This window comes from Salmo salar, chromosome 03, assembly GCF_965601325.2.
Source record: "Salmo salar chromosome 03, fSalSal1, whole genome shotgun sequence".
Classification (NCBI taxonomy): domain Eukaryota; kingdom Metazoa; phylum Chordata; class Actinopteri; order Salmoniformes; family Salmonidae; genus Salmo; species Salmo salar.
In genome coordinates, this window is record NC_138293.1 from 73,616,562 (window position 1) to 73,642,933 (window position 26,372).

General features: G+C 43.4%; 1 protein-coding gene, 1 long non-coding RNA gene and 2 pseudogenes across 3 annotated transcripts; all 4 read left to right on the forward strand.

Moving 5' to 3' along the window:
• The first annotated feature begins 73 nt into the window (after positions 1 to 73).
• Positions 74 to 1,347, forward strand: LOC106601505 (uncharacterized). The gene is made up of 3 exons (XR_014390913.1): positions 74 to 675; positions 877 to 901; positions 1,018 to 1,347. It is a non-coding gene; the product is annotated as an uncharacterized LOC106601505 (long non-coding RNA).
• Positions 1,348 to 2,494: 1,147 nt separating this feature from the next.
• LOC106601503 (cytochrome c oxidase assembly factor SCO1) lies at positions 2,495 to 5,431 on the forward strand. Of its 2 annotated transcripts, none has more exons than XM_045715245.2 (8): positions 2,495 to 2,825; positions 2,971 to 3,090; positions 3,253 to 3,361; positions 3,521 to 3,718; positions 3,912 to 4,004; positions 4,110 to 4,225; positions 4,349 to 4,486; positions 5,132 to 5,431. In XM_045715245.2, exons 1-7 carry the CDS (start codon positions 2,664 to 2,666, stop codon positions 4,481 to 4,483), a joined length of 933 nt encoding a protein of 310 aa, XP_045571201.1. In that variant the 5' UTR covers positions 2,495 to 2,663; the 3' UTR covers positions 4,484 to 4,486; positions 5,132 to 5,431. The 2 variants fall into 2 exon arrangements, with proteins under 2 accessions (XP_045571201.1, XP_014049205.1); XM_014193730.3 differs by having other exon boundaries at positions 2,499 to 2,825; positions 3,253 to 3,343.
• Positions 4,492 to 26,372, forward strand: part of LOC106601500 (myosin-1-like) — a 41,585-nt pseudogene continuing 19,704 nt past the window's right edge.
• LOC145877459 (myosin heavy chain, skeletal muscle-like) lies at positions 13,146 to 26,208 on the forward strand (annotated as a pseudogene).

A 26,372-nucleotide genomic window follows, 5' to 3' on the forward strand; every position in this document is an offset into this window, starting at 1 on the left:
GAACGTGAACACCCACAGCTTCCAACGCGACGCTGCTGTGTTTGTGGACGGAGTTCGAGGAACACTAATCTAGGCTCAGATAACTGTACCGCCAGCGTTAACCTAAAGCACTAGGGGGAAGACAAATATCTGACCGTGTATTAGTGGGTGGGGGCGATTTCTAGCCTAATTGTATTAGGCTATTAATTACCATACAGTAAACAGTAACATGTCAGTTTACGTACATTAAAGTAGTGTGTAATACTGTCCAGAATTGTTTTTATTTTAAAGTAGCCAAATCAGTATTTAATCTAACAGTAACACATATGTACCTTTTAATCGTTTTCCTTATTCATATATATTCAGAAAGCAGTTTTCAGGAAAAAAGATAGAAAACAACGAGTCTTGGCGACTTTGCAATCGTGCCTATATTCACTTGTCGAAACGTCATACCCCAAACATCACTCAAAAAAATTAACGGATACGGATTCAACGCAAAGTTTATGGCTCAAAGTCCAGGAGGAAAATTTGCTGTCAAATTGCTGATTACGATAAACTGGTTCTGTAGTTATAGACAGTGACAATGAACGAACCTAGTGAAGTTAAGTGCACAAAAACGAACTTTTCTCTGATCATTTGGAGAGTTTGCAATGGATGCATGTCATTGTTCTTTGCTCAAGCAAAGTGTGTGTGCAGGCAAGTGATTCCCTTATTTGGTTACATTGTTTGAGATACTTTGTTTTTATAGCCTACTGTATTTGGCGTTTGCTGTAGGCATATCTGCTTCTGTTGAACTCATGGATTTAGCAGAGTAATTTAATGAGTGAAAATGGTGTATGTCTGTCTCTGAATATTTGTCCCAACTGAGTAAATCCCATGTCTTTTTTATTGGCATAGATTAACGATCCGGATGCAGTGGATGGTAGGATCACGCTTCTTTTAGTCGTTTAATGTTCTTAATGAATTACTATAATCAAAGTGCTTTTTAATTTTTATTTATTTACAGTAATCCACATGCACACCTTTTTCTATTTCCAGGTTGCCTATGCTATTCCAGCAAATCTGTGTTTATTGATTGCCATTAAACCACATGTAACAGGTATGAAGGCATTATGGATGAATAGAGATCCATCAATGACCTTTGCCTATTTTCCTATTAAATAACATTTCCATTTTAACATTTTTGGCCAGTGAAAAAGGCCATTGACTGTTTAGTATCTTGTAGTTATATCATGAGTGGAGTTAAAGCTAGAAATATTTATACATGAGCCTGCATTGCACCCTGAATGTTTAAATGCTTGAGAGGCTGTTTTTCAGAGACACTACTTTGGAGGAGAATTGCTTATTTCGACTGCTGTTGTTTCCATGATGGGATGGACTCTGTATAAAGAGCGCATCACAAATATCTTTCAGCAAGAGGAGGGAAGGTATAGTCTCACGGTCAAAATATTTTTCTGTTTAGATGAGCATTGTGTTCAATAATTATTTTTTGTCACACCTGTTTCTCTCTATCCCCAGGGAATTCTCTGGTCTCATGTTGATACTTGTCTGGCTTCTCCTGTGTCAACACTCTGGAAGGTAAGGACTTAGATTTGGACCTTATCCCAACATGCAATACCTTATTTAAAAAAGACTCAAACTCAGTACATCACTGATATCTGTACTGTCGTAACTATTTTCTATTAGTTCTATTGGGGCTCTCAGACTGTCCGTTGCTGTTGCCATCACAATCTTCCCCTTTGTGGCCTGGCTGTACTACTACATTAACAAGGAGCTGAGGACCAGCTGGCCCCAGCATTGTAAAACTGCACTGTAGATATCCATTCATTAAGATAGTCCAGTGACAAGTGAGCAACATATCTGCGGGATGGAACATTTACAAGAGGATATGACCAAGCTACAGAGGCAGTATGGAAATCATGAATGCATTGTTTAAAAAGACACATGTAAAAGAACACCCCTGCTAAACCATACATCTAAATAAGTGACAATGTCATAAATTAGAATGTATATGATTGATACATTTTCCTTTTTTTTCTGGAATCATACTTTTCTCTTTCTGAACATTTTTGTTGTTGTAGGCAACCCATTGCACTTGTGGTGATATCTGGTGTAATCACAGTAAAATAAATCAATTTAATAAGAAATATAAATGGCTTTTTATTATTATTTTTGCATCAGAAATTGAAAGAAATGCATGTACTGTAGCCTACTCATGGCTCCAAATAATTTGGTATTTTTATTTAGCACCACTGCGCCTCTATAGCTACAGGATATGTGCTTTAAATGTAATGTAGGCTATATCTAAATCAATTTAAATCAAACTCATTTCGTGTTTAGTGCTCCTAACTTGTTAAAGTTGGCAGCAGAAGTAGGCTACTGCCAATGAAAAGTACATTTTCTGTACAATAGCTAGATGTCAGTAGCGCCCAGAGAACAGTACAAAAAAAGGACTCAGGTACGTAATTTCCGGTTCTAACAGCCAGAAATAACTGTGTTCGCCGGCAGGTCCAGGGTCAGCTTAAAAAGTTGATATTGCGAGCCACTCGGTCAATGAACATTGTTGTAAAAGGTATACTGATCCAAGATCAGGAATTTGAATTCGTTTTTACTTTCAAGACTCACGTTGTGTAAAATTCTGCCACCACTTCCGCATTGAGATCTTGATAAACAAGCTCAACATCATGGCAGTGGGTCTAATATCGTATCAGACTTTGAGTTGTCGATTGTTAAATCGTATGATTTCGCACCAAAGCGTGAGCACAATCTGCAGCTTTACACGCGCTTTATCGAGAAGGACTAGCTCTCCGTACACAGATCTCTCACCACGGACAGTCCACGGGCTGGTAGGTTATACATGGCTGACAACACTCAAGACTAGGATCAAATGTGTTTACCGTTTGAAGCGCGGAATGACTAACAGCTTGAAGACAGATATCATTGTACCTATCCATCATGTTAACATATTGTGTGTACTCATGCACTGCACAGGTAAATCTATGCAGGAGTTGGACGTGCCGGACATCACAGTGGTTGTCTTTTTACGACTCAAGATCATTCTCGTCTTTACCTCCACCGCCACCTTCTGGTGATAAAACCAAAAAGACAGGAGTATGTAACGTATCAACTCATTTCTGAGCGATATGTAAACAACTGTGGCTGGGCACCTGATAAAACCTGGTTTTAATGTCTATGGATAAAATAAAGCACCATGCTTTTGCTTTGTCTTTAACCTTGTTGCTTTGCCTGTCTCCATTCATCTATCCTCTGCAGCCAGTGACTTGGAAATCATTAGCAATAACATTTGCATTTGGGGGTGTTCTCCTTGCCGGAATGAAATATTTCAAGAAGGAAAAAGAAGAATGTAAGGACTCACTCATGGGTACTCACCATCATGCAGTAGGCTCCATTTAACAGTGGATTTACACAACTTCATTTATGTTCCGAACTGAAGTTCTCCTGGAGTTAATCGTCAGTTTCTGTACATGTTGGTAACAATCTGTTTTACATTATGTTGTCTTTTTTAACACATTCACTGCAGTGATTGAAAGAGAAAGGACAAAGTCAATGGGGAAACCAGCACTTGGGGGTCCATTCTCTCTTGTGGATCAGAATAATAAACCCTGTAAAAGTGAGGATTTCCTCAGCCAATGGGTCCTTATCTACTTTGGGTTTACACACTGCCCTGACATCTGTCCTGATGAAATAGAGAAAATGATTGAGGTGGTGGATGAAATAGGTAAAGTGTTTTAATTTAAACGTCTCTTATTATGCATCATATTATTTATGAATGTCATGGCAATTAGATGGTTGAATGAGTAGCCAGTCAGTCACTCATATCATGTTTTCACAAAGCATAATGTTAATGCTACAACCCTGGGATGTACAGAAGATTTGTTGTGATCAACACCATGTCTTAACATGTTTCCCAGACAGGATACAATCTCTTCCAAACCTGACCCCCATCCTCATCACCATTGATCCTGACAGGGACACACCTGAGGCCATGGGGACATATGTGAAAGGTAAAGAGAACAAACCATTAACTACTGTAGCTTCCATGTTATGGTAAAAGGGGGGCTTACACATTGGTGGAACAATAACATTCCCCCTCTGTCCTCTATCCCCAGAGTTCTCCCCTAAGCTCATTGGCCTGACTGGGACAATGCCCCAAATTGACCAGGTCTCTCGAGCCTACAGAGTCTACTACAGCCAGGGACCAAAGGATGAAGACAACGACTACATTGTGAGTTCGTTGTCTGATCCTGCCCTTATTCAGAACTCTCATTTGTTCATAGTAAAGTAGATATTCCCACTTTTCCCAGCTGAATTGATATCTAAATGAAACCTCCTTTATACTTGGCTGCAGGTCGATCACACAATCATCATGTACCTGGTTGGTCCGGACGGAGAATTCAAGGAGTATTTTGGACAGAACAAGAGGAGCGCTGAGATCTCCTCTTCCATTGCATCACACATGAGGAAATACAAGAAGGGGAATTAAGAGGTGAGATGAAGGAGAACTGGTCAAGTGCACTGTCTGTGTCTGGGAACACCTTTTGTGTGCCTCTCTCACAGCCTTCAGAGACTGTCAGCAGCCTCTGGCCCAGCAGCCTCTGGCCCAGCAGCCTCTGGCCGGCCCAGCAGCCTCTGCCGGCCCAGCAGCCTCTGGCCGGCCCAGCAGCCTCTGGCCGGCCCAGCAGCCTCTGGCCCAGCAGCCTCTGGCCCAGCAGCCTCTGGCCCAGCAGCCTCTGGCTGGCCCAGCAGCCTCTGGGCAGCCTCTGGCTGGCCCAGCAGCGGCCCAGCAGCCTCTGGCTGGCCCAGCAGCCTCTGGCTTGCCCAGCAGGACTGAACGCTGCCATGTTATGTCAATGACATTGAATATTTACTTTTCATTGAATTCAGATGTCTACGAATTACCATTCCCTTGTTGGGATACCATTTAAAATGGTCTCTAAATCATCTTAGACTTAAATATGATATTAAAGTGATTGTTTGCAAATGGGTGTGGACAGCACTTGTGTTTATTTTTTCTCCTTTGCCCATTATTTAAATCAATGTGAAATACAATTGTTTCGATGTAAAATATGAGAGCCAAACATAAATACTTGATTTCAAGTACCTTAACAAATGTATCTACCATATTCCCTAGAAATCAATACTGAAGAACTGAAGGTTTCCAGTGTTTACCCTTGGACACTCCTAATGGAAAAAAACATGAATGGTTGTCGTTGTGCAGTTACAGTTCGGCTTTACTTCCTTTACACTAATTCTCTTTTTTAGCCTTGCTGTTAAGTCTGGCCCAATACCTGGACTCGTCTCAGTGACACCAGAAACATTTATGCACTGTAATAACTCTTTGGTTACTCGATTTGTACTATTCATAAATCAGTCATATTTCAACTGAATTTCCAAAGTAATGTTTAATTTATTAAACTTGGACTTACAATTATGTCTGTCTGTCGGATCTTTATTTATTTTTTTACTGCCCATGTAGTTGTAGGCTACCATGCAGGTTATCAGAGCTTCACTTTGTGCAACCATATTGTAGACTAGCCTGTTTGTCCAACCATATTGTAGACTAGCCTGTTTGTCCAACCATATTGTAGACTAGCCTGTTTGTCCAACCATATTGTAGACTAGCCTGTTCCTAGTGGCAAACACTTGCTGGTCAGAATTTAAGGTTTTTCGTATGAGTTGTCAAGAGTAGAGTACTGTCCTAGATAACTAATTTAACAGATTGATTTGTAATCATGTTGCTATTGATATGACCGCCAGGACAGTGTCTTGACTGGGCGCATTGTTCTGCAAATAAATGGTAATCACCTGAGCCTCTATTTCTGGTTCTAGCCATAGATGCATGATTGGCTCATAGTAACATATCATTTTCGATGAATTTACACACACACATTCCTAATATATTTGTGTTTTATAATACATACAAATTATTTCTCAATATCCTTGCAAACTGAATACGCAGCTGATGACTGTGATGACTGGGAAGAAATACTCTTGTAAATGAGAAGAGATCACCTTTCTGCTGTCAAAGTATCAAATCATCCTTTATGATAACTTTATATTGTATGCTCATGAATTCACCCACTGAACCATTCCATATCTTGATTTGTGTCCCACCTACAGTACATGCCTGTCTCTTTGCAAAATTGGACAGGAGTCCCTTGTGCCTTATTCAATGTATACTGTTGTCCTAGAGAATTCAGTTTGATGATACGATCAGTGTCTGTCCCTGTGGATGTCTTGTCTGAGACAGTCCCCCTAAAACTGGGTGTCCTTTCAGACTAGAAGTGGTTATCAGCAGCTTTATTTTGTGGTTTCCTGTCCGTTGGCCCTCTAATCTAAGGCAGATGCACCCATCCTCAGATCTATATTCCACCAGGGACAGGCATCAGTCTGCCTCGGACAGAACCAGCCAACGGGGATTGTCTCCTTACTTCTTCTCTCGTTCGCACTGTGACTTCAAATTCCCACAATCCCGCAGTGTCCTTGACCCAGTCAATGTACGTACTCTACTGTAACGTGGAGGTCAGCATAAGCTATTCTGGTCTAGACAGTGGTAGCCTGCCTACTGCCTGCCCATGACCAATTATACCCACAACTGTTGCCAGCCCTTCAAATGACATTTATGGGATATTAAATCAACACCAATTAGTTTGGCTTTGATGCAGTGTCAGTTTGTGTCATAGTTTATGAAAATGAATGGCCCACACACCGTACAACTCTATTGACTTTTTCCTTGGAGACAGTTCACACATTCATTTGACGTTTTACAGATAAATGTTCTTTGTAACATGTTTATAGGGTAGAATAGGATCATGCATAGAGTGTAAGTCTAAAGAAATTGTTTAGCGTTGTGCGCAGCTGAGTTAACCAATAGATATAAAGGAATTTGACAGAAGAATGCACGCGTTGGCGTTCTATTGTCGACTGCATATGACATCACATGAGTTTTAGAGGGTCATGATTATGACCACAGCACTTCTATGCTAGTCAGTTTACATTCTAACTGACGCGTGGTTAGGAGCTTGTCCAAAGGAGTGCATGATATCAGACCAACAGTCTAAACTAAAATACCTGATGATGATGAGGCAGCATCTATCTAGTCCACAGGTGCCAAACTCATTCCATGGAGGGCCGGGTGTCTGTGGCTTTTCACTCTTTCCTTGTACTTGATCAATGAATTAAGGTCACTAATTAGTAAGGATGTCCCCATACCTGGTTGTCTAGGTCTTAATTGAAAGGGAAAACCAAAAGCCTTGGCCCTTCATGGAATGAGTTTGATACCCCTGATCTAGTCTCTCTAAATAGGATGGCATGATCCTATATGTTGTGCTAGCTCTGGTCCAGGGCATTAGTGACCGTTCCTTTACTAATGTGCACTAACACCCTCGACCAGAGATCATTTTGTGCTCAAAATGTACCACAGTATATCAGTCAATTTTGTTTTCAAAATAAGTTTTAATTTGAATCAGTAAAATGTTTATTTCATTGATTTAGAATTGTTCTTCCACACTGCCACAAGCAGGAATAAACGGAACATAAACCAATTGAAAACATCTACAGCACTGTGAATGCATTGTATTGTTTGTCATTGTATTCTTGAAATGCCAGCCGTATAGATGAAATAGATTACTTATTCAACAAAACCTTATATGGCCCTACCAAAGGCCTCTATCAGCACAGGCATCACATGGGTGTGACATACGGTACACTTGAAACACATACTTGTGCTATATTGACATGGGCAACTGAGGAACATTAATAGAAATCCACTCAGGATTTTGTATGGATCTGGAGGGCTTTTTCAGATTCGTTGTTAACTCTGTTGTTTGGAATGCTCTCTTGACCATGCATAAACGGAGGCCTGGGTTTTTTTTGAAGCCATGATGAGACATGGGCTGCTTTTGTATGAGATGTAGTATTCAGGTCGTCTGTAAAGCGTTTTACTACATGTAACATCATCACAATTGGAAGCAGCTTAGATGTTTGTATTGTCAGAAGTCTTGTATTGCTTCAGCGTGCTTCATTATAGAGCCGACAAAGGCCTCTGGTATTCAGTTTAGTATATCATTTTTGTTCAGAATTACTGTGTCAAATTTGCTGTGTCAGTATGTTTTATTTTTATTTCACATTTATGTATTGGTCACTGTGACTGAATCCAATCGCATAGAGCAACATTACCTCAGTTTAGCATTAGGTCAATAGTCTTGAAAGCAAAACTGAAAAGGTTTTTGATAACATCTCTTCATCTCAGGTCTTTGAATGACAATGGAATACACAGACGGACATGTCTCTGTCTGTCTGGAACGTGCTAACTGCCATCTGTAAACTCCAGCCCGTATCGGGCCATGCCCTCCCAGTGAGCCCTAAATGACCGTGATCCCAGTCGCCCAATGCCAGAATCTGAGCAATGCCCTAACAGACCTAATCTTCCCTGATCCCAGAAAATGAGGAATGTCGTGTCTGGACCCAAAGCCCTCTAAGCTGCCATCCTTAGCCATCATTGCTTTTTAATGGACAGGCTGCAGGGTTACAATTGAAAACATTTAACAAAAATAGAGGTTGCATCCATAAAGAGATAGCATCCATACAGTCTTTGTCACTTTTCTGAAACTCCAGGGGTCGTCCTACTGTGATCATAGGTTGTGTAACTGCAACACTCAGGTAAGAATGGACCAAATCATATAATTAGGCCTTTGATGTTTATTGGATCGTCTCAAGGAATATAGAGAATTTCTGCAATTATGTTTTTATAGTATAATCCATGACAAACAGATCAATATAAAGCATATGATGTATAATCAATTGTCTCCTTACTACACAGCTTTAGAAAATTAGTGATGCTGAGATGGAAGTGTTTGGGGTGGCTGCCTCGTACCTCCGCAAGCCGGAGCGGGAGAGGATTGCGGCACAGGTCAAGCCATTTGATGCCAAAACGGCCTGCTTTGTGGCAGATCTAAAGGTGGAGTATGTGAAAGGCAAAATCAAGAGCCAAGACTTCTCCAAGGTCATAGTGGAGACTGAGGATGGGAGGGTGAGTACATATCAAATGTTCTAGAACATCTGACCATATAGCTATGTTCTAACCCACTGGGCACAGAGCGTCAGTTTACATGTCTAGTTTTCAGTTTACATTTGGTTGAGTTGTCAGCTAACGTGAATTCAAAGTGAAGTCAACAAAACATTCCACCATGGTTAAAAGTTGGGTTAAAAAAACACAATATTCACTTATGTTGATGACTTTTTTCAAATCCAATCAGTTTTCCACATTGATGTTGAATCATCGCATACATTTTCTGTTGTTGAAATGACGTGGAAACAACATTCAACCAGTTTTTGCCCAGTGGGAAAGCATGATATATTGTACTTACTATGTGAGAGTGACTGAAATTCAGAGTACATGTCATTTCTAAGCCTTTTGGATGCTAAATAAAAGTTAATTATGCCACCGTGGCATGATTTCGATGCAGTTTCATCCAGTTATTATTCTAGAATGCAACTGGTTCGTTATTTGAATGGAAACTTGCCTCTCCTAACTGCCCTCTCCTTTATTTGATCATGTTGCAGGTTGTCACAGTGAATCCGGATGACATCAGCCCCATGAACCCTCCTAAATTTGACAAGATCGAGGACATGGCCATGTTGACCCATCTCCATGAGCCAGCCGTGCTGTTCAACCTCAAGGAGCGCTACGCTGCCTGGATGATCTATGTAAGCAGACACAGATCAGATTACATTTCAACTCAGTCATGCATACATCTTCTAATTGTATTTTCAAACATCTACCATCTAGTTTCATGGGTTCAATCAGATCAAGTCATCAATGACATAACCTGAGTTGTTCCCCTATTGCAGACCTACTCTGGGCTGTGATGTGTGACTGTGAACCCCTATAGTGGCCCCCGGTCTACAACCCAGAGGTGGTGACTGGCTATCGGGGCAAGAAGCGCCAGGAGGTCCCACCCCACATTTTCTCCATCTCTGATAATGCCTATGCTAACAGGTATAATCTTCATTTCATGATGTATCATATTGTGGCAGCAAGCTATTACAGTATACTTAACAGGTAATTTTATCCAGTGGTGTAAAGTTCTTAAGTAAAAATACTTGAAAGTACTACTTAAGTAGTTTTTTTGGGGTGTACTTTACTTTACTATTTCTATTTTTGACAACTTCTACTTTTACTCCACTACATTCCTAAATAAAATAATGTACTTTCTATTCCATACATTTGCCCTGACACCCAAAAGTTCTCGTTACATTTTGAATGCTTAGCAGGACATGAAAAATGTATAATTCACACACTTAAAGAGAAAATCCCTGGTCATCCCTACTGCATCTGATCTGGTGGACTCACTAAACACAAGTGCTTTGTTTGTAAATGATTTCTGGCTATCCATAAATTTTAAAAAACCGAAAATCGTGCCTTCTGGTTTTCTTGATAGAAGGAATTTGAAATGATTTATACTTTTACTTTTGATACTTCAGTATATTTTAGCAATTACATTTACTTTTAATACTTAAATATATTTTTTTTAAAAACAAAATACTTTTGGACTTTTACTCAAGTAGATTTTACTGGGTGACTTTCGCTTTTACTTGAGTCATTTTCTATTAAGGTATCTTTACTTTTACTCAAGTATGAAAATGGGGTAGTTTTTCCACCACTGATTTAATCTTTCAATAGATCGTGAAAACCAGTCCATCCTTATCACGTATGTACTGTTGCACATGCTGATACTAATTGTCTGCCTCTGTAAAGAACTGGATATACTAGGAATGTTTACATTATTACTCTCAATTGTGTTGTTCAATCTTGATTTTGACAGTGGAGAATCTGGTGCAGGGAAGACTGTAAACACAAAGCGTGTCATCCAGTATTTTGCCACAATCGCAATGGCTGGGGGAAGTGATAAGAAGAAGAAAATCAATGGAAAAATTCAGGTTCTATCCATACTCATGTTACATTAACATAAGATGTATATAGTTCCCTCTATTGCATTTTCTGTTGCAAAAGTAATTTCTATTGCATTTACTGTAAAGTGTATTTACTCATACTTGCCAACACTTTTATTCTCAAAGGGAACCGTGGAGGATCAAATCATCCAGGCCAACCCTCTGCTGGAGGCTTTTGGGAATGCCAAGACAGTGAGGAACGACAACTCCTCTCGCTTTGTGAGTGGGTTTGATCAACATACAGCATGAGCATATAGGGTTAACATATAGCCAGGCATGCATTCATAAACCAGTCACCTTAGCTGAAATGTGACATTTTAAAAACATACAGGGAAAATTCATCCGCATCCACTTTGGAACAATGGGGAAGCTGTCCTCAGCTGATATTGAGACTTGTGAGTTTACTTGCCTATTTTCTTTGCAAATACGAGGCCTTTGCTGTGGATTGGAACAAGATGTCCCTTGATTTCTATGATTTCCTTCTTTAGACCTATTGGAAAAATCCAGGGTAACGTTTCAGCTCCTAGCAGAAAGGAGTTATCACATCTTCTATCAGATCATGTCCAATAAGAAGCCTGAGTTAATTGGTAAGTTAAGTAATGCTAGCTGGTGGATCAATGTAGTTTTGGACTGCAAGGTTATTGGTTACTTTAAGTGGGCAATCTGTGATTTCTACATCCATTTTGTGTACTTTAAATGAATGATATATACCCATTGATTCTTGAAGAATAAATGCCTCATAAGCTTAGGTCCACTGTCGTACCCCATCAGAACCCAAAATATAAGATTGTTTTACTCCATTGTTCGTAAACAATGTCATTGTAAATAAAAACTGTATAGCCGAGTCAGTCCTCACATCCATAGCTCTATGAATTTGAGAGTGGTTATATTTCCCCAGCCCTCAACTGCTACCAAAAACAGTGGTAGGTTGACCACTTTGTTGTTGTTTGAACTGCAGATTGCCCCTTTAAATGTTTTGCATCTAAAAAGGGGGCTGCAATATGCAATCTAGAAAATGTGCTGTACTGTGAGTTCAGCCTCCAACACCAATATAACCCCCAATGGTAAATATACACCTTCTCTATCATGTTCACCAAAGATGCTGCTCATCACCACCAACCCATATGACTACCCTTTCATCAGCCAGGGGGAAATAACGGTGCAAAGCATCAATGACACAGAAGAGCTCATGGCCACAGATGTGAGTCCACCTGTACCTTATATCGCATTTCTTTATATTACCCACACAGCTTGGAAAAGAACTACAGTATCTCACAAAAGTGAGTACACCCCTCACATTTTTGTAAATATTTGAGTGTATCTTTTCATGTGACAACACTGAAGAAATGACACTTTGCTACAATGTAAAGTAGTGAATGTACAGCTTGTATAACAGTGTAAATTTGCTGTCCCCTCAAAATAACAACACACAGCCATTAATGTCTAAACCGCAGGCAAAAAAAGTGAGTACACCCCTAAGTGAAAATATCCAAATTGGGCCCAAAGTGTCAATATTTTGTGTGGCCACCATCATTTTCCAGCACTGCCTTAACCCTCTTGGGGGGCAGTGGAGTTCACCAGAGCTTCACAGGTTGCCACTGGAGTCCTCTTCACCTCCTCCATGATGACATCACAGAGCTGGTGGATGTTAGAGACCTTGCACTCCTCCACCTTCCGTTTGAGGATGCCCCACAGATGCTCAATAGGGTTTAGGTCTGGAGACATGCTTGGCCAGTCCATCACCTTTACCCTCAGCTTCTTTAGCAAGGCGGTGGTCGTCTTGGAGGTGTGTTTGGGGTCGTTATCATGTTGAAACACTGCCCTGCGGCCCAGTCTCCGAAGGGAGGGGATCATGCTCTGCTTCAGTATGTCACAGTACATGTTGGCATTCATGGTTCCCTCAACGAACTGTAGCTCTCCAGTGCCGGCAGCACTCATGCAGCCCCAGACCATGACACTCCCACCACCATGCTTGACTGTAGGCAAGACACACTCATCTTTGTACTCCTCACCTGGTTGCCGCCACACACACACTTGACACCATCTGAACCAAATAAGTTTATCATGGTCTCATCAGACCACAGGACATGGTTCCTGTAATCCATGTCCTTAGTCTGCTTGTCTTCAGCAAACTGTTTGCGGGCTTTCTTGTGCATCATCTTTAGAAGAGGCTTCCTTCTGGGACGACAGCCATGCAGACCAATGCAGTGTGCGACGTATGGTCTGAGCACTGACAGGCTGACCCCCCACCCCTTCAACCTCTGCAGCAATGCTGGCAGCACTCATACGTCTATTTCCCAAAGACAACCTCTGGATATGACGCTGAGCATGTGCACTCAACTTCTTTGGTCGACCATGGCGAGGCCTGTTCTGAGTGGAACCTGTCCTGTTAAACCGCTGTATGGTCTTGGCCACCGTGCTGCAGCTCAATTTCAAGGTCTTGGCAATCTTCTTATAGCCCAGGCCATCTTTATGTAGAGCAACAATTCTTTTTTTCAGATCCTCAGAGAGTTCTTTGCCATGAGGTGCATTGTTGAACTTCCAGTGACCAGTCAGTATGAGGGAGTGTGAGAGCAATGACACCAAATTTAAAACACCTGCTCCCCATTCACACCTGAGACCTTGTAACACTAACGAGTCACATGACACCGGGAAGGGAAAATGGCTAATTGGGACCAATTTGGACATTTTCACTTAGGGGTGTACTCACTTTTGTTTCCAGCGGTTTACACCTGTCCACAGAAGCAATCAATCAATCAGATTCCAAACTCTCCACCATGACCAAGACCAAAGAGCTCTCCAAGGATGTCAGGGACAAGATTGTAGACCTACACAAGGCTGGAATGGGCTACAAGACCATCACCAAGCAGCTTGGTGAGAAGGTGACAACAGTTGGTGCGATTATTCGCAAATGGAAGAAACACAAAAGAACTGTCCATCTCCCTCGGCCTAGGGCTCCATGCAAGATCTCACCTCGTGGAGTTGCAATGATCATGAGAACGGCGAGGAATCAGCCCAGAACTACACGGGAGGATCTTGTCAATGATCTCAAGGTAGCTGGGACCATAGTCACCAAGAAAACAATTGGTAACACACTACGCCGTGAAGGACTGAAATCCTGCAGCGCCCGCAAGGTCCCCCTGCTCAAGAAAGCACATATACATGCCCGTCTGAAGTTTGCCAATGAACATCTGAATGATTCAGAGGACAACTGGGTGAAAGTGTTGTGGTCAGATGAGACCAAAATGGAGCTCTTTGGCATCAACTCAACTCGCTGTGTTTGGAGGAGGAGGAATGCTGCATGGAGGTGGAAACATTATGCTTTGGGGGTGTTTTTCTGCTAAGGGGACAGGACAACTTCACAGCATCAAAGGGACGATGGACGGGGCCATGTGCCGTCAAATCTTGGGTGAGAACCTCCTTCCCTCAGCCAGGGCATTGAAAATGGGTCTGTGGATGGGTATTCATTCCAGCATGACAATGACCCAAAACACACGGCCAAGGCCACAAAGGAGTGGCTCAAGAAGAAGCACATTAAGGTCCTGGAGTGGCCTAGCCAGTCTCCAGACCTTAATACCATAGAAAATCTGTGCAGGGAGCTGAAGGTTTGAGTTTCCAAACGTCAGCCTCGAAACCTTAATGACTTGGAGAAGATCTGCAAAGAGGAGTGGGACAAAATCCCTCCTGAGATGTGTGCAAACCTGGTGGCCAACTACAAGAAACGTCTGACCTCTGTGATTGCCAACAAGGGTTTTGCCACCATGTACTAAGTCATGTTTTGCAGAGGGGTCAAATACTTATTTCCCTCATTAAAATGCAAATCAATTTATAACATTTTTGACATGCGTTTTTCAGGATTTTTTTGTTGTTATTCTGTCTCTCACTGTTCAAATAAACCTACCATTAAAATTATAGACTGATAATTTCTTTGTCAGTGGGCAAACGTACAAAATCAGCAGGGGATCAAATACTTTTTTCCCTCACTGTATAGTAAGTATAGTGACCAGGCAGCATTATATATAATAAACAGTAGCAGCAACTCTGTTACAATGGTTTTATTGTCTAAGGTATGCTACTTGTTCATATTTCAATAGGAAAGAGAGAACCTCTCTGATGCAGAGGAGAGATGTGAGGGGTTGATCAAGAGCAAGATCCATCTAGAGGCAAAAACCAAGGAGTTCTCTGAGAGAATTGAGGAAGAGGAGGAGATCAATGCAGAGTTCACTGCCAGGAAGAGGAAACTGGAGGATGAATGCTCCGAGCTCAAAAGGGATATAGACGACCTGGAGCTCAATATTGCCAAGGTTGAGAAGGAGAAATATGCCACAGAAAATAAGGTGAGGGCATCTGATAAGCACATCACCCATGCCTTTAAATCTCATAACCACAATGAATGGAGGGTAACTGTGCATTTTTTAACACAGGTGAAAAATTTGACAGAAGAGTTGGCCACATTAGAAGAACATCTTCTGAAGTCTTCAAAGGAGATCAAGGCATTGCAAGAGGTGCACCAGCAGACCGTGGATGATCTCCAGGCAGAGGAGGACACAGTCAACACTCTGACTAAGACAAAGGTCAAGCTGGAGCAACAGGTTGATAATGTAAGCATCAAGTGACTTATACACATTTGTCTTTTGTTAGCATTCTTTCAAGATTTTCTCACAGTCATCGATTGTTCTGGACAATGGTCTTCTTCCAGCTTGAGGGATCTCTAGAGCAGGAGAAGAAGGTGCGTGCGGATTTGGAAAGAGCCAAAATAAAACTTGAGGGAGATCTCAAGCTGTCCCAGGAAAATGTTATGGACCTGTAGAATGAAAGACAACAAATGGATGAAAGATTAAAAAGTAATTTTGAAATTATCATTGAGTTTATGGAGATTAAACTCTTGATTCACATTTTGATAGAGCAATAGTTGAAAGTGATAGAAGCAGCACAAACAATGGAGCATCAACTAATTTCCATTCAATGAATTCTCAAATGTCTTCAGGATGGATTTAAAGTTCAGTTACCTGCAAAGTAAAATTGAGGATGAACAAATATTGAGCTCTCAACTTCAGAAGAAAATAAAGGAGTTTCAGGTATGTGGTTTGTGAAAATAAATTAAATGCATACATTGTAACTTTTGCCAAAATTTTGACAGAATAACTTTTTTTACCACAGGCTCGCATTGAGGAACTCGACGAGGAAATCGAAGCTGAGCGCTCTGCTCGGGCCAAGATAGAGAAGCAGAGGTCTGATCTCTCTAGGAAACTTGAGGAGATCAGTCAGAGACTGGGAGAAGCTGGTGGAGTCACTCCTTCCAAAATTGATGCAAACAAGAAGCACAAAAGTGAATTTCAGAGGCTGCGTCGTGATCTCGAAGAGTCCACACTGCAGCATGAGTCAATCACTGCTGCTCTCTGCAAGAAGCAGGCAGACAGCATGGCAGAACGGGGAGAACAAATTGACAACCTCCAGAGAGTTAAGCAGAAACTGGAGAAGGAGAAAAGTGAATACAAGATGGAAATTGATGACTTGGCCTGCAATGTGGAGAGTGTTCTCAAAAGCAAGGTAGGTTCATCAGATGTTGACCATGTTGATATTCAACATACAAAAGAAACCCTTTCACTATACACCAGCCTGGTCTCATAGACTAGCGGTAACATAGTAAACGTAAATCCAGGATGTTGAAATGAGTATGATATGTTACGTTTGGTATGGTTATATAAGACAGGTTGCAGGTAAGGTCAAGGATAGCAGGGTTCAGTACACAAATCTGGTTCTCGGTAGGTCCAGGTCTAAACGCCAACAGGTAAGTCCAAAACAGTCCAGCTCGTACACGGTAAATCCAGCCAATGTAGATTGTCTCTTTCTCTATGGTTCATAGATCCTTCCCGCCCTCTCTCTCTCTTCCTGGTTTTTCTTGACCTTTTATCTGTGGGTCGGCTCCACCTTCTGAGGGTTCCCCTTGCTTCTGGGAATTGTAGTTTTGGCAGTCAGACATTTTGTGATCTGTAGTTCTGATCGGGGTGGCCATTTTAGTGATCGGGCAGAGCCCGTTTATTAGTTCTGCCCTCACATATCTGCCATTTATCACTCGACCCCCTTCTTTGCCACACATCTCCCCCCCTAGATCCGACCCCCTAGGTCGGGCTACCGCAGCAAAATATGCGTGCATGCGGGATAACCCATCCACATTTCCCATTTCCTTTCCTGCTCTGTGTTTCAAGTCAAAGTGAAACGGTTGGAGCCTCAAAAACCACCGCATCACCCGAGCGTTCTTCTCTTTAGCCCTATGCATCCAGGTGAGTGGTGCATGGTCACTGATGAGGGTGAAGTGGCGCCCCAGCAGGTCGTATTTCAGGCTTTCCAGAGCCCACTTTACTGCCAGCGCATCTCTTTCTCAACAACTGAGTAGTTGGTTTCCCATGGTTCCAGCTTCCTGCTTAAAAACAGGATGGGGTGTTCCACCCCTTCTACCTCTTGGGACAGCACTGCTCCCAAGCTGACCTCTGAAGCATCCGTCTGAACCACAAACTCTCTCTCAAAGTCTGGTACCACCAGCACTGGATTACAGCAGAGGGCCTCCTGTAATGTCCTAAATGCTTTGGTGGCCCTTTCATCCCACTTGACCATGTTTGGCCCTCTGGCTCTAGTCATGTCGGTGAGTGGGGCGGCCACTGTGGCGTAACTTGGGATGAACTTCCGGTAGTACCCGGTCAGCCCTAGGAAGGCTCGAACCTGCTTCTTATTTACTGGTTTCGGCCATTCTCTAATTGCCTCCACCTTCTTACGTTGGGGTTTGATTAATCCTCTTCCCACTGTGTCTCCCAGATACTCAGTTTCCTCTAACCCCACATAACACTTGGCAGGGTTCGCTGTGAGCCCTGCCTTTCTAAGGGCGTCTAACACTGCCTGTACCCGGGGTAAGTGGGATTCCCAATCTGGGCTGTAGATCCCCACGTCATCTAAATAAGCTGCGGCGTATGCTTGGTGCGGTTTTAGGACCTTGTCCATGAGCCGTTGAAAGGTGGCTGGGGCCCCGTGTAGGCCGAATGGCATGACGGTGTATTGAAACAAACCGTCAGGGGTTGCAAAGGCTGTCTTTTCTTTGGCCCTGGGGGTCAGAGGAATTTGCTAGTACCCTTTTGTCAGGTCCAGGGTCGTAATGTACCGAGCTTTACCAATTTTCTCCAGTAGTTCGTCTACTCTGGGCATGGGGTAGGCATCAAACTTGGAGATTTCATTTACCTTCCGAAAGTCGTTACAGAACCGCAAAGACCCATCGGGCTTGGAGACCATCACAATTGGGCTAGACCACTCACTATGTGACTCTTCGATCACTCCAGCTGTCAACATTTTCTCCGTCTCTGCTCTAATCGCTGCCTGTCGAGCCTCGGGTACCCGATATGGCCTCATGCTCACTTTTCTCCCTGGTAGGGAAACGATATCATGAGCTGTAACCTCAGTTCGGCCGGGTACCTCTGAAAATACATCTGTTTTCCTGGATCAGGGTCTTTACTTCCTGTACTTGTGCTGGGGACAAAGTAGGTGAAATATTTACTTCGGCTGTCTCCTGAGTGTGTGTGGGGTACGTGACCATTAGTGTTTCTCTCTCTCTCCATGCTTTTAACAGGTTTATGTGATATATCTGTTCCTGGGGCCGTCGACCTGGCTGTCGGATCCGATAATTAACTTCTCCTATTCTCTCCAGTACTTCATATGGTCCTTTTGATGTGGCTAGTAGTTTGCACTCTACCGTGGGGATCAGCACTAACACCTTATCTCCCGGTTGAAATTCCCTCAGGGTAGCCTGCCGGTTATAAGTGTGCCGCTGGTGCTCTTGTGCTTGTCTCATGTGCTCTCTGACGATGGGCATGACTGTGGCTATCCTGTTTTGCATTGCCGTGACGTGCTCTATGACACTAGTATACGGGGTGGATTGGTGTTCCCAGGTTTCCCGGGCGATGTCTAAGATTCCCCGGGGGTGCCTCCCATATACCAGCTCGAAGGGAGAAAACCCCAGCGAGGCTTGAGGAACCTCTCTAATGGCAAACATCAGATATGGCAACATGCAATCCCAGTTTTTCCCATCCTTGTCGATTACCTTCCTGAGCATTGACTTCAGGGTCCGGTTGAATCTCTCAACCAGCCCGTCCGTCTGTGGATGGTAAACCGATGTCCTCAACTGTTTCACCTGCCACAATTTACAAAGGTCCGCCATAAGGCGGGACATAAAGGGGGTCCCCTGGTCAGTAAGGATCTCCTTTGGGACCCCGACCCTGGTGAACAATAGCACTAGTTCCTTGGCGATATTTTTGGAAGCCATTGTCCGAAGGGGAATGGCTTCTGGATAGCGAGTGGCATAATCTAGAATGACCAGAATGTATTGGTGCCCTCTGGCAGATTTGGGTAGTGGGCCCACTATATCCATCGGTATCCTCTCAAATGGCGTTTCGATTATGGGGAGTGGCACTAACGGGCTTCTAAACGCTGGTCGGGGAGCTGTTACCTGGCACTCCGGGCACTCTCCACAATGCCGAGCCACTTCAGCCTGAATTCCTGGCCAGTAAAACCTCCTTACAATCCGGTCTCGGGTTTTATCGATACCAAGGTGTCCACCCAGAATGTGCCCATGAGCTAGATCCAGTACTGTCTTCCTGTACCGGGTGGGGACCAACAACTGTTCCACCACATCAACCCCTATTTTTGAGACTCTGTACACCAAACCATTTTTCATGATGAAGTGGGGAAAACTATTAGGCATCATCCTATCATTTATGGGAGTACCATCTACGACCTGCACGTCTGCTCTGGCTTGCTGCAGGGTTGGATCCTGGTGTTGGGCCGTCCCGAAATTAGTCATGGACCCTGCCAGATCTGCTGGTTCTAGATAGTCATCCTCTGGATTCAGATCGACCCCAGCCCCACTAGTACTGGGCTGTTCATTATCAACGAGGTTTGCCACTTCATCCTCATCCTCCCCTACTAGTACCTGTGAGGTTGGCCCCTGGGAGACCTCTTTTCTTGGCCTTGGTTGAAGGCCCCATGCTTCTTCCTGCTTGGTCAGGGTTGTTGGCTTCTCAAATATGCCATTCTTTTGGCCTAACTTCGCAAAGTTAGGAAAGTATCTACCCAATATTACATCATATGGCATCTTTGGGACCACGCCGACCTCATAATCCAGCAGACCGTCCTCTGTTTGTATGCTCACTAAGGCTGTGGGGTACAGACGGGTATCCCCATGAATGCACGTAACACTGATATCCTGACTTGTATCCAGTTTATGCGTCGGCACTAGGTTTGCAACGACCAGGCTTAGCATACTGCCAGAATCCAGTAGTGCTTCAACCTCTTTCCCTTCAACCTTCACCCTGCACATATGTTTGTTTCTTGATCTTTCAAGTACAGTGGTTACCACGGGACATGCATACCATATCTCATCTTTTTCACCGAGGTTACATTGCATTGGCTCTTCTTTAATAGGGCAGTAGGCTGCAATATGTCCCGGTCGATTACAATTGTAACAGATAATAGGGTTTCGGGGGGGAGACCTCCTCGACCCCCAGTCCCGGTTTCCGTTTTTTCCCTTAGTGTCTCGGCCCGATTCTGATTCTTTCCTCATGGCCCCACGCTGCTCTCCTCCCCCTCCACCTGTTGGGACAGTCTTACCCTGTCCGCTGGTTCGCCCAGGCCTGGGGAATGGGAATCTTTCCTCCTGCGCCTGCTCAGCTGTTCCTGCCGTACAATACCGTTCAACCAGGCCCACGAGATGGTCGGCGGAAAGTACATCGTTCTGGCCAACCCATCGTCGCACTTCTTGGGGTAGACCTCGCTGAAACTGGTTGAGTACGATGGTCTCAACGACCTCGGCGGACGAACGGGTCTCCGGTCGCAACCATTTCCGTGCCAGGTGATATCAAGTCTAACATCTGTGTTCGGGGGGGTTGTCCCGGTCTGTAGGACCACTGGTGGAAGCGGTGTGCCCTCACGGTATCGGTCACTCCCAGTCTAGTCAGAAGCTCTCCCTTTAGTTTATCGTAATCCTGTGCATCCTTCAACTCCAGGTCGAAATATGCTTTTTGAGCGTCCCCTGCCAGGTATGGTGCCAGAAGCCCTGCCCATTCTTCTTTCGGCCACTTCTCCCTCTCTGCCGTCCGTTCGAAGGTGGTAAGATATGCTTCCACATCATCTTGCGCTGTCATTTTTTGAAGAAAATGATTGGCCCACCTTTGGGTATTTACAGCTGGTAACTGAGCCCCAATTTGGTCCGCTAGCACCTTTAGGCCTTCTCTTAACTCCCGGGTGTTTCTCTCTTGCTCTTCTCTGAGCAGCTGGTTGGTGCGGTGCTGGACCTGTAACGTGTCCTGATACATTCGCATTGCATCCTGATGAGCTATTTGTTGAGCTCTAGTTGCCTCTTGTTGGGCGGCCGCCGCTTGTAACAGGGCCTGTATGGCTCCCTCCATACTCATTTTCCTGAAAAAAGTGTCCTAACCAAACAAAGCCAAAAAAAAAAAAAAAAAAAAAAACCTGACTCCCCTTTGGAGTGCTAACTAAACTTTTTTTTTTTCTTTTTTCCTACCTAACCAGCGGTATGGTTAATCTACTGCCCACATTCTCCACCACGTGTGGCAAACCTCTTCAAAGTTAGGAGCGTTTGTCACAAATTAAGTGGGAAACTGTCACCAAAGTCAGCCCAGAATGAAAGTTCTTACGAACATGACAGTACCTGTGTGTTTGTTTCGCTGTCCTGGTCCACCCAGGACGCAGGTAAGGTCAAGGATAGCAGGGTTCGGTACACAAATCTGGTTCTCGGTAGGTCCAGGTCTAAACGCCAACAGGTAAGTCCAAAACAGTCCAGCTCGTACATGGTAAATCCAGCCAATGTAGATTGTCTCTTTCTCTATGGTTCATAGATCCTTCCCGCCCTCTCTCTCTCTTCCTGGTTTTTCTTGACCTTTTATCTGTGGGTCGGCTCCACCTTCTGAGGGTTCCCCTTGCTTCTGGGAATTGTAGTTTTGGCAGTCGGCCATTTTGTGATCTGTAGTTCTGATCGGGGTGGCCATTTTAGTGATCGGCAGAGCCCGTTTATTAGTTCTGCCCTCACATATCTGCCATTTATCACTCGACCCCCTTCTTTGCCACAGTAGGTTGGGTGTATAATGCGAACGTCTAGCAATCCGTAGGTTGTGTGGGTGGGTAGCTACTCTGCAACTACTTAGGTTAAAGTTAGGGTTAGCTATTAGATAACTCCTAACCCAAACCTTACATCCTAGCCTAGCTAACATTAGCCACATAAAATTGGAATTTGTAAATTCGTAACATAACACAATTTGCGACATATAGAAATTAATGATGGACATCTGCAAATGAATACATACCATACGAAGCATAACATTTACTTTTACTATGTTACGTCTACCCCTGAGTCCAGGTTGGATACACTGGTTACTTACTGTAAGAGCATCTTGTCTGTTTTTATTTTTAACATTTTAGGCTAACCTTGAGAAAGTGTGCAGAACTCTTGAAGACCAAAGTAATGACTACAAGAACAAATCTGACAAGGCCCATGAGTCTCTAAATGATTACACTGCCCTGAATGCTCTCTTGCAAACAGAAAATGGTAAGTTTCAGGTAAATCCCATTTACATGAATGACACCAAGGATTTGATACATAGTTTGAGAACTACGCTGCTAGTGTGCTACTTTTACAATATCTCTTGAATAGGTGAGCTCAAACGCCAGCTTGATGAGAAGGAGTTAACTGTGTCCCAGCTGAGCAGAGTGAAACTAGTGAGCAGTCAGATTGAAGAGCTGAAGAGACTTTTGGAGGAGGAAGTTAAGGTTAGACAACCTCTTGCCAATTACAATCCATAATTATTTCACAACGACTATATAAGCTAAGACTAACTTTATGAATTGTCTCTGGCTTTAGGCTAAGAATGCCCTGGCCCATGGTTTACAATCAACCCGCCATGACTGTGACCTGCTCCAGGAGCAGTATGAGGAGGAGCAGGAGTCCAAGGCTGAGCTGCAGCGCAGCATGTCCAAGTCCAACAGTGAGGTAGCTCTGTGGAGAACCAAGTATGAGACTGATGCCATCCAGCGCACTGAGGAACTTGAGGATGCTAAGTAAAGTGCACTGATGGGTAAAACATATATTATTTTGCAACATACATTCATTAATTAATCAATTGATTTACTACTGTTTGTTCCCTTTTAAGGAGGAAGCTTGCCCAACGCCTCCAGGATTCTGTACAGCAGACAGAGGCAATGAATGCTAAGTGTGCCTCACTGGAGAAGACCAAGCAGAGGCTACAAGCAGAGGTGGAGGACCTCATGGTCGAGGTGGAGAGGTCCAATTCAGCCATTGTCACCCTGGACAAGAAACAGAGGAACTTTGACAATGTAATCATATTGACTTATTTAGTGTCTCAATTACTAAATACTGTGGTGTGGTTCGGTCTTAACAATTGGATTGAATTTCATGTGATTTTTTTAACATCAGGATCTTGCTGAATGGAAACAGAAGTATGAAGAGACCTGGTCCGAGCTGGACGGCTCACGAAGGGAGTCCAGGTCTCTGAGCAGAGCTATTCAAGATGAAAAACTAATTTGAAGAAGCCCTGGATCACTTAGAGAACATGAAGAGAGAGAATAAGAACCTTCAACGTATGATCATCATCACCCTCGAAAATCATAACAACATATCCTCATAGAATGTGTGTATGAGTTTTAGCTTATAGGCCTGCATGTAACAAACATATTGCTTTGTCAATTTTCAGAGGAAATAACAGATATCACTGAGCAAGTGGGACAGTCTGGAAAGACCTTCCATGAACTGGAAAAGGCAGCGAAACAAGCTGAACAGGACAAGATGGACACCCATACAGCTCTTGAAGAAGCTGAGGTTCGCCATTTTCTCACACATATTGTGCATTCCCCTACATGTATTATTTGAATATGACCGCAAATGTTTCTGTTCTGTGCACTTGTGTCTTCTTCTAGTCCTCCCTTGAACATGAAGAAGCCAAGAGGCTCCACCTTCAACTGGAGTTGAACCAGATCAAGTCAGAGGTTGACAGAAAGGTGGCAGAGAAAGATGAGGAAATAGACCTGCTGAAGAGGAACCATCAGAGGACCGTGGACACCCTGCAGAGTCCTCTAGATTCTGAGACTCACAGCAGAAACGATGCCGTCCGAGTCAAAAAGAAGATGGAAGGGGACCTAAATGAGATGGAGATTCAGCTGGGCCATGCCAACCACCAAGCAGCTGATGCTACCAAGCAGCTCAGAAACATCCAGGGCCAACTCAAAGTTAGTGTTTGATTCCAGAAACCCATTGTTTTTTCAACCATAACACTCATCATCTCTATCAAAGTTCTAGTCAGTGGGTATTGGACTTATTCATGACCTTTCTGTTTCAGGACACTCAGGTCCATTTGGATAATGCCCTCCATGGGCAGGAGGACCTGAAGGAGCAGCTGGCCATTGTAGAACGCCGCAATACACTGATGATGGCAGAGATTGAGGAGATGAGGGCAGCACTAGAGCAGTCAGAGAGGTGCCGTAAACTGGCCGAGCAGGAGCTGGTCGACGTGAGCGAGAGGATGCACCTGTTGCACTCTCAGGTGAGGCCCCATAAACAATTCAGAACTTTGGCCTTAAGTGAAATGTATCAATTTAACTTATTGTGTTACCTTCTCTCTTTACTCACTTAACAGAACACTGGTCTCATCAGCACAAAAAAGAAGATGGTGTCTGACATAACTCAGCTGCAATCAGAGGTGGAAGACGCAGTCCAAGAAGCAAGAAATGTAGATGAGAAAGCTAAAAAGGCTATTATAGATGTAAGTCCGAACTCAGTGTAAATCTCAGCCCAAATGAAGTCTGTTCAAACAATATCTCGATCGATTACAAATTCTTTATCGATAGGCTGCCATGATGGCTGAGGAGCTGAAGAAGGAGCAGGACACCAGTGCTCACGTGGAGAGTATGAAGAAGAATCTGGAGGTCACAGTTAAAGACTTGCAGCAGCGTCTGGATGAGGCTGAGCAGTTAGCCCTGAAAGGTGGAAAAAAAGACCTCCAGAAACTAGACACCAGAGTAAGGATAAAGATAAATGTTTTATTTCCAGTTCACACTCTCTTAGTTTGTGATTCTTTCGTAATACATTATTTACACTCAAGGTTAGAGAGCTGGAGAATGAACTGGAGGCAGAGCAGAAACGTGGTGTGGAAGCCATGAAGGGTGTGCGGAAATATGAGAGAAAAGTCAAGGAGCTCACATATCAGGTAAAATATGTTTGGTTGCTTATTCCTGACTTTCACCAAATCAGGACAAAATATGTGAGTAATTAAAAACACTGGGTTTGTAGGGTGAGGAAGATAAGAAGAATGTAGGCAGACTGCAGGACTTGGTCAACAAGCTGCGGATGAGGGTGAAAGCTTACAAAAGGCAGAGTTAGGAGGCGGTGAGTACAATATATTATTGGCAACAACTGTGCATAGTATTAATAGATAAATCGGACAACAGTTCACCACTTCTAACTTATTCATATCTATCTCTTTTCTGTGAGCCACAGGAGGAGCAGACCAGTATCAATTTGGCTAAATTCAGGAAGGTGCAACATGAGCTTGAGGAAGCTGAGGAGCGGGCAGACATAGCAAAATGCCAAGTGAACAAATTAAGAGCTAAGAGTCGTGATGTTGGCGTCAAGGGAGAAGAATAGAGATATGGGCATCTTCTGCTGATGGTGTTGTAATTCATGTTTAGAATTACAATAACTCAGACACAATGTAGATCCAGTATACAATAATTATTGTTGCAAAGATACATGCCTACTTACAACGTTGTACGTACCTGTATGTTAGCATTCCTCTGTGCTATAGTTTGCCTGCTGACACCGTTGTACGTACCTATATGTTAGCATTCCTCTGTGCTATAGTTTGCCTGCTGACACTGTTGTACGTACCTGTATGTTAGCATTCCTCTGTGCTATAGTTTGCCTGCTGACACCGTTGTACGTACCTATATGTTAGCATTCCTCTGTGCTATAGTTTGCCTGCTGACACTGTTGTACGTACCTGTATGTTAGCATTCCTCTGTGCTATAGTTTGCCTGCTGACACCGTTGTACGTACCTATATGTTAGCATTCCTCTGTGCTATAGTTTGCCTGCTGACACTGTTGTACGTACCTGTATGTTAGCATTCCTCTGTGCTATAGTTTCACTGCCATGCTCAGATGTTCTACTTAAAAGCAGAAAATGACAATGAAATACAGTACAAATTAATGCAACTTATAAAACACTACAAAGCAGTATCATACTGGTCTATTGTCTTTGTGTCATTAAATGTGAGGTAACACTTTTAGCATAGACCAAGGGTTCCCAAACATTTAGCTTCGTGAACCACCAATTGAGGTGTCATGAGTCGC